The 8,848-nt window shown below is 34.5% G+C and overlaps 1 protein-coding gene across 1 annotated transcript; it reads left to right on the forward strand.

Annotated features, from left to right (window-relative positions):
• Positions 1-5,609: 5,609 nt before the first annotated feature.
• LOC124229620 (olfactory receptor 5AN1-like) lies at positions 5,610-6,548 on the forward strand. Its single transcript, XM_046644963.1, has one exon. The coding sequence runs from the start codon at positions 5,610-5,612 to the stop codon at positions 6,546-6,548; it is 939 nt and encodes a 312-aa protein (XP_046500919.1).
• The last annotated feature ends 2,300 nt before the right edge of the window (positions 6,549-8,848 follow it).

The following is an 8,848-nucleotide window of genomic DNA, read 5'->3' on the forward strand; positions in this document are numbered from 1 at the left end:
ATGTTGTGTGCGAGAGTTGTTATTTCAAAACATTTTCATTGAATCTAATTCATCTTGGATAAAATATATGATAAATCCTATTGGCAGCACTATTCTAAGAGTAAACAGAAAGATTTCAACATTCATAAAATATAATTGAAATGAAACAAAAATAAGATATTTTTAGTTTCACTCCAAAAATAATGTATTCAATACATATTTATAGAGTTACGCAAGTATTAGGAAATGAGACACTTATCATGAAACAGGGAAACATCTCCACTAGATCATGTTTTGTAAATAGTGAATATCATCATCTCAAGAGGACCTGGTGGGGCAACATAAAAAGTGGCGCCATGAGAATACAATCGAGCTGAGTGAGAGACAATGGAAAAACACAAGATAGAAATAAATACAATCACTTATGAGTGATATTCTTGAATCTAGGCTTAGAGGCCATCTAATTTAGGAAATAATTTTATGAAGAGCTCCTTGATGCTTCACTATTAGTTCTGCCTTATTTTCTTTTCACAGACAGGAATGAAACTGCTAACATGTATTGAGTCCTTACTGTTTTAAGCCATTTATGTCATTCAATTCCTGCAACAACCCATTGAAATGTTAAGTATTATTAGCCCCTTTTATAGATGAGGCAATTGAGGCACAGAGAGGTTAATAACTTGACAAGGGTCACAGGGCCAGTAGCTAAAAGTCAGGAAAGTCAAATTCTATTCTTTGTGTCATTCTCTCTCTTTCATTCTCTCTCTGTAAATTCTCTCATTCTCTCTCTCCACCATTCTCCTTTTCCCTCTCCCTCTTTTGCTCTCTCTGTGATAACTATTAAGGATTCCTAAATCTTAATAACTTTTTATTATATATATGAGTTGTAGAAAATTGAAAAATGCAGATTATTCTAAAGAACAAAATCAAAATCATTACTCTTGACAGTTGCAATTAACTCACATGGGTGAGTGTGTGTGTGTGTCTGTGTCTGTGTGTGAGAGAGAGACAGACAGAGAGGAGGAGAGATGGATTACATAAAGTAAATTTTTTCCTGAAGAAAGGTAGAACCATTTTGTGTAAAAGTCAGCAGTATATGTGAGTGCCCATCCCTCACTGATTTATGCTTTTCACATTAAAGGCATTGCAACATTGGCTTTTTTATATTTTGTGACTATATTTCCTAGTTTATCAATTGCATTTCAAAATTTTTTGTATAAGTGGGCTTTTCAGCCATAACCAAGTTTAAATTGTTATATCATATTGTTTCTGTTATATTTCTGGATTGGCATTATAGTTTAGAAATTTATTTCCCATCCCAAGATTATCTAAATGAATATCTATTTATTCCTCTAATGCTTTTTCCTAATAGTGGGCCGAGTCTCATAGACCATTTAGGACAGAGTTTATCCTATTTCTATTAATTTAAAATACTAACTTTATCACATATTAAATTCTTACCAATATTTAAATTTATTTATTAAATTCAATTTGTTCTTATGACACGTCTATTTTTACAAAAATAACGAATTATCAAAGTTTATAATATTTTTTAATATCTAAGTCTAGGTCTTCCTAATTATTAATCTTTTTCTTGGCTGTTATTATTGATTTACTCTTTCATCTGAAGGAAGATTAGTTTGAGTATGGAGCATAGCCAATAGCTGTTACATGTTATGAATCTGGTTGTGTGCTCTAACATGCTGACTATATTGACAAATATATGAAATATACCTTTGTTGCATTTGGGAATTGAAATATTTACTTTGACTCTTTCTTGACCTGAAGTCTCATCATAACTTTATGCTGGTTGTCAGTTGACCCAAATGTACTTGAAATCAAGCAAACCAAACAGAAAATCATTTGTTGTTTGTGTTTTTACAGTTCCAGGTGGTTTGACTTGCCTGGACACTAGGTCTGAATCTACACTTGCCCAGAGGTAATGATGCCTGACTACCTACAGGGCTGATGATGTCTCAGGAATTTCCCCAAATTAACCCATAAAACTCTAGCAACCCTGGCATTCCTATTCATGGTTATGACTGTCATTCATGGTTATCTGTAAAAGGTCAATGATAGTAATAGACAATATCTGTTGAACCATTACAGTGTACCAGATTGTGTGCTAAGCAATGATATAAATTTCCTCATATAACACTCCCATTAATCTTATGGTTCAGGAGCTCTTGTCCTCACTTTGTTGTGAGTAGATCATACATAGTGTGTTTAAGCCATTAGGACAAGTTCATAGAGTCACAGGGTATCAGAACTAAAACTCTTGTTTTCTAGTTTCATTGAGATATAATTGACATATAACATTGTATAAATATAAAGTGTACAACATATTGATTTAGTATATGTATATATTGTAAAATGATTACCATGATAAGATTTATTGACATCCAGCACCTCACAGTTAAAATTTTCTTCCTTATTATGAGATTTTTTGAGATCTGCTCTCTTAGCAACTTTCAAATATACAATACATCATTGTTAACTATTCTTATCATGCTGTACATTATATTCCCAGAACTTATTTATCCTATAACTGGAAATTTCTACCTTTTGACTACCTTTTGATCAATTCCTCCACTTTCCACTCCCTGCCTCTGGCAATCACGAATCTCATCCTTGTTTCTATGAGTTTGGTTTTGTTTTTAGATTCTGTATACAGAGAGATCATTCAGTATTTGTCTTTCTCTGTCTGACTGATCTCATTTAGCATAATGCCCATAAGGTCTATCTAGATTGTTGCAAATGCCAGGATTTCCTTCTTTTTTATGCCTAATATTCCATTATTATTCTTATTATTTAGGTTATTTATACATATTTATGCATTTAAATGTTATATTATTTATGTATATATGAAATTACTTCTTCATTCATTTCTCAATAGACATTTAGATTGTTTCAATGTCCTGGCTATTATAAATAATATTGCAATAAACATGGGAGTGCAGATATTTTATGGGGACAGTGATATCATTTCCTTTGGATATATACCCAGAGGTGGAATTGTTGGATCATATGGTACGTTTATTTTTAATTTTTGAGGAAACTCCATACTGTTTGCCATAGTAACTGTACCAATGTACATTCCCACAGCAGTGCACATGGTTCCCTTTTCTCCACATTCTTGACAGCAGTTATTATCTCTTGTCTTTTTGATGATAACCATTCCAACATGTGTGAGGTGATATTTTATTGTGGTTTTGATTTGAAATTCCCTGATAGTTAGTGATGTTGAGCCTCATATATCCATTGGCCATTTGGTTGTATTTTTTGGAAAAATATCTATTCAGGTCCAGTTTAATATAATCCGTTTTGTTTATTTTTGATATTTTTGTTTGTGCTTTAGGTGTGATATCCAACACATCATTGCCAATACATGTCCAGATGTTTTCTCCCTGTGTTTTCTTCTCAGAGTTTTTTGTTTACCAGTCTTACATTTAAATCTTTAATTCATTTTGATTTTATTTTTGTGAGTGGTGTAAGATTGGGATCTAGTTTCATGCTTTTGCATGTGAATATACAATTTTCACAGCACCATCTATTGAAGGTACTGTGTCTTTCCATTGAGTATTTTAGGCTCCCTTGTCAAATCTTAGTTGACTGTATATGTATGGTTTTCATTTCTGGGCTCTCGAATCTGTTCCATTGTTCTATGTGTCTGTTTTTATGTCAGTACCATACTGTTTTGATTACTATAGCTCTGCAATATAGTTTGAAATAAGGAGGCACAATTCCTCTTTGTAAGTTTTGTTCTTATTTTTCAGGATTGTTTTGTCTATTCAGAGACTTTCATGTGTCCATACAAATTTTCAGATTATTTTTTCTATTTACATGATAAAATGACATTGGAATCTTCATAGAGGTTCCATCAAATCTATAGATGGCTTTGGGTAGTATAGACATTTCAACAAAGTTAATTCTTCCAATTCATAAACATGAAATACCTTTCCCTTACTTGTGTATTTTTCAATTTCTTTTGTCAATGTCTTATTGTGTTCAATGTAGAGATCTTTCACGTTCTTGGTTAAATTTCTTCCTAAATTCTATTGTTTTTGAAGCTACTGTAAATGGGGTTATTTTCTTCATTTCTTTTTCTGATAATTCTTGTGAGTATATGGAATGTTCACTTGTGTCCTGCAACTTTACCAAATTCATTGATTAGATCTAACAGTTTTTTGGTGGAATTTTTAGTATTTTCTATGTATAAGATCATGTCACCTGCAAATACACACAATTTTATTTCTTTCTTTCCACTTCAGATGCCTTTTATTTATTTACATTTTACCTGATTGCACTGGCTATGATCTAGTACTGTGTTGAATAGGAGTAATGAGAGTGGTCACCTTTGTCTTATTCCTGATCTTAGAAAAAAAGTTTTCAACCATTCACCACTGTGTATGATGTTAGATATGGGCTTGTTATATATGGCCTTTATTATGTTAAGTTCCTTCTATATCTAAATTGTTGAGAATTTTTATCGTGAACGGGTGTTAAATTTTGTCATATGTTTTTTACCTCTAGTGAGGATTATATGATTTTTATATTTCATTCTATTAATGTGATTATCACATTTATTTGTGTATACTGAACTATCCTTGCATCCTAGGAATGAACTCTTCTTGATCATGGTGTATGATCCTTTTTATGTGCTGCTCAATTCTGTTTGTTAGTATTTTGTTGAGAATTTTTAAACCTGTATTCATTAGGATATTTCCCTGTAGTTTCCTTTTCTTGTAATGTCCTTGTCTGGCTTTGGTATCAATGCTGGCGTGATAAAATGAGTTTGCAAGTGCTCCTTCCTCTTCAATTTTTTGGAAGCATTTGAGAAGGATTGGTGTTAATTCTTATTTATATGTTTGGTAAATTCACCATAAAACCTGGGCTTTTCTTTTTTGGGGGGCTCTTGATTGCTGATTCAATCTCCTTACTTATTATTAGTCTGTTTAGATTTTCTGTTTCTTCCTGATTCAGTTTTTCTAGGTTGTATGTTTCAGTTATACATTGAATTATCAGAGGTCCTTTAAAAATTTTATTATTTAAAAAATTTTTTTGTGGAGAGTTAGCCCTAAGCGAATAACCATTGCCAATCCTCCTCTTTTTGTTTCAGGAAGATTAGCCCTGAGCTAACATCTGTGACAGTCTTCCTCTAATTTTTTCATACATGGGACACCTCCACAGCATGTCTGGTGAGTGGAGTAGGGCCACACCCAGGATCAGAATCCACGAATCCAGGCTGCTGTAACGGAACAGTGGAACTTTAACCACTAGGCCACAGGCCTGGGTCCTAAAAACTTATTATTTTAATCAATCATTTCTATCATATGTAATAATCACGGAAATTCTATTGCCTTTGAAAAAGTTGTCAACTAACTTTTTCAACATCTTTTGAATTGTCGTGAGACCTCATGAAATAATTGATAACTGAAGCACTGAGAAGGCACTTTTTGACATTCAAGATGAATAGCTAGGGCCTTTACACAGGGCAATGAAACATTCCCCTGTTTTCAGTGCTCAATGGAGGAAAAAAATGGCACATATGAGAACTGTAATTCTGTTATTTCACCTGAGTTCACAATGCATTCTCTTATCTATTTCCTGATTTTAGGAGCACCAAACCAATGATTGAGGAAAGAAATATTACAGAGATCACCTATTGCATCCTATTGGGTTTCTCAGATTTTCCCAGAATCACAGCAGTGCTCTTTGCTGTATTCCTGTTGATCTACATTATGACTCTGACTTGGAACTTGTGCCTCATCATGTTAATAAGGATGGATTCACACTTACACAGGCCCATGTACTTCTTCCTCTGTAATCTTGCCTTCATTGATATCTGCTATGCAACTTCCACAGTCCCCAAGATGCTCTTCAACTTCTTCCAGGAGCAGCAAACTATCACCTTTGTGGGCTGTCTTATTCAGGACTTGGTCTTTTCAACGATGGGTCTGAGTGAGTCTTGTCTCATGACAGCCATGGCTGATGACCGATATGCTGCCATTTGTAATCCACTTCTCTATTCATCCATCATGTCACCCACCCTCTGTGTTCAGATGGTACTGGGGTCCTATATGGCTGGATTCTCTGCTTCTATAACCCAATTGTGTGCCATACATCAGCTCCAATTCTGTGGGTCTAATGTCATCAATCACTTCTTCTGTGACATGCCCCAACTGTTAGTCCTGTCCTGCACTGACACTTTCTTTGTACAACTCATGACTGCTGTATTAACAGTGATCTTTGGGATAATAAATGTCTCAATTATCATGATATCTTATGGCTATATTGTCATCTCCATTATGAAGATCACTTCAGCTAAAGGCAGGTCCAAGGCTTTCAACACCTGTGCTTCTCACCTGACGGCAGTGACATTCTTCTATTCCTCAAGTATCTTTGTCTACTTGAGTTCCAGCTCTGGCGGTTCCTCCAGCTTTGACAGATTTGCATCAGTCTTCTACACTGTGGTGATTCCCATGTTGAATCCCTTGATTTACAGTCTGAGGAACAAAGAAATCAAAGATGCCTTGAAGAGGTTGCAAAAGAAGAGAAAGTATTGCTGAGGTCACAGATTATGAGATTTCTGATCAATCTGTCCTGTAAGAATCAGCTTAACACACAATAATATGCACACTAATGCACTATAACAAAATTAATACTACCTTTGGACAAAGAAGGCTTAATTTGACACAGATAATAGGCCAAAATGAATCAACAGTTGACTCGATGCCACACAAACACTATATCTTTAAGAGCTAGAGGTTCATTTTTTTCACCCTACAGGAAGAGTGGCCTCATCATTTATTAATCTATCTGGAAGTATTTGTGAAACATCCAGGTTTAGAAGTTTGTTGCTTCTTTTTGCTTTTGAGATTAAGCCCTGTTGAGTTTCAAACTTCATGTCCTGACAGAGGGCCCAGAGAATATAGAAACCTTATTTCCCAAATATTTTGATGCAGAATAATCCAGACATGGTGGTCACCAATGTCTGTTCTGTGTCTCTGACCAGAATGGAAATGATCAGAGAGAGAGGATGTGCCTTTGGACAGAAACACAGCTATAGAATTGGCCTGGTTGTGCCCCCTGGGAAGACCAGTCTGAGATAGCTAATGTTTGTCTAAGACTTCTTTCAATGCTAAGCACCTAATAAGTTTTGGGTTACATCCTAATCTCCACCAGCTGTAGTCTAAGGAAGGAGGAGGCGATTTGAATTATAAAATGAATGAAAAGAAATATGTGGTCCATTCATTGTCGTTTACTTATGAGTCTGGTGATGTAATTTCTTACAGCTAGTGCTTGGTGGGGATGAAGATGAAATTCAAAATCCTTGTCACCGACAATAGCAATTTCAGATGTTATGGGAACCAAACCTCTCTTTTTCTCCCCCATAAAATCTGGAAAATTTATCTTTGGTTGTTGTAGCCAATGGGATCACATTACAAAATCATTTCTGACATTTCAAGCATCTGAAAATGTTTGTTGTGAGAAGACTTGTGGGATAATTCAATGTAATAGAATTAGTGAATATTCAGTATCGCAGAGACAAAGAGCTAATATGGAAAACTGGTGTACATCCTTTCCTATTGTTTGTGTCCAACATTTCATGTCCTAGAGATTTATGATCATATGGGGTGATATAATGGGTAGAGTAGAATGGTTTGAGTTACTTTAACACTAATATTTTCCAGGAAACTTCAAGGGCCAGTAGAGGAAATAGATAGTGGCATAGGTAGAGTTCTCAACTCTGACCAGTTTTCACCATCTGGAGGAAAACATAAAGTAGTGTTTCTTGTGGTCTGGTTAAAAAGGAGAACAAGACTTGTAGCAGCACTGACTATTGACTTTCCAGATTGCTTAGACTTGAACAAATTAATATAAAATAGGTGTTATTACATTTACGTATTATCCTTGGAGATTCATTGAGTTGTTTCTTTTTAAATTTTGATTTTATTTAGGTCACATTGGTTTATAAAATTATATAAATTTCCATAAAATTATATAAATTTCCATTGTACATCATTATATTTTGGCTTCTGTATAGACTGCATCTTTTCAACACCAAAAGTCTAGATTCCATCTGTCACCATACATACCTTCACCCATTTTGCCCTCCCTCCATCCCCTTCCCCACTGCTAAGCACCAATCTGTCCTCCATATCTATGTGTTTGCTTCATCTTTCACATATGAGTGAAGTCATATGGTAGGTGTTTTTCTCTGTCTGATTTATTTGGTTTAGCATAATACACTCAAGGTCCGTCCATGTTGTTGCAAATGGCACAACTTTGTCTTTTTTTATGGATGAATAGTATTTCATTGTGTGTTTCTGTTTGTGTGTATATATATATGTGTGTGTCTCTGTGTGTGTGTACACACACATATATATATATGAATATATATGGAGATAAATATATATATATATATATATATATATATATATATATATATATCTTCTTTCTCTATTTATTCATTGATATAGACTTAGATTGCTTCCAGGACTTGACTATCGTGACTACTGCTGCAGTGAACATAAGAGGACAAACATCTTTTCGAACTAGTGTTTTCATGTTCTTTGGATAAATACTCAGAAGTGGAATCGCTGGATAATATAGTATTTCTATTTTTAATTTTTTGAGAAATCTCCATACTGTTTTCTACAGTGGCTGCACCCATTTACATTCCCACCAGCAGTGTGTGAGAGTTTCTTTTTCTACAGATCCTCTCCGACACTTGTGATTTCTTGTCTTTCAATAGCCATTATGATGGGTGTGAAGTGATAATCTCATTGTAATTTTGATCTGCATTTCCCTGATAATTAGCGATGTTGAACATCTTTTCATGTGTTTGTTGGCCACCTGTACAACT

This window comes from Equus quagga, chromosome 17, assembly GCF_021613505.1.
Source record: "Equus quagga isolate Etosha38 chromosome 17, UCLA_HA_Equagga_1.0, whole genome shotgun sequence".
Lineage (NCBI taxonomy): Eukaryota > Metazoa > Chordata > Mammalia > Perissodactyla > Equidae > Equus > Equus quagga.

Coding starts and splice junctions, on each gene's coding strand:
- LOC124229620 (XM_046644963.1), top strand. CDS start 5,610: ATGATTGAGGAAAGAAATATTACAGAGATCACCTATTGCATCCTATTG.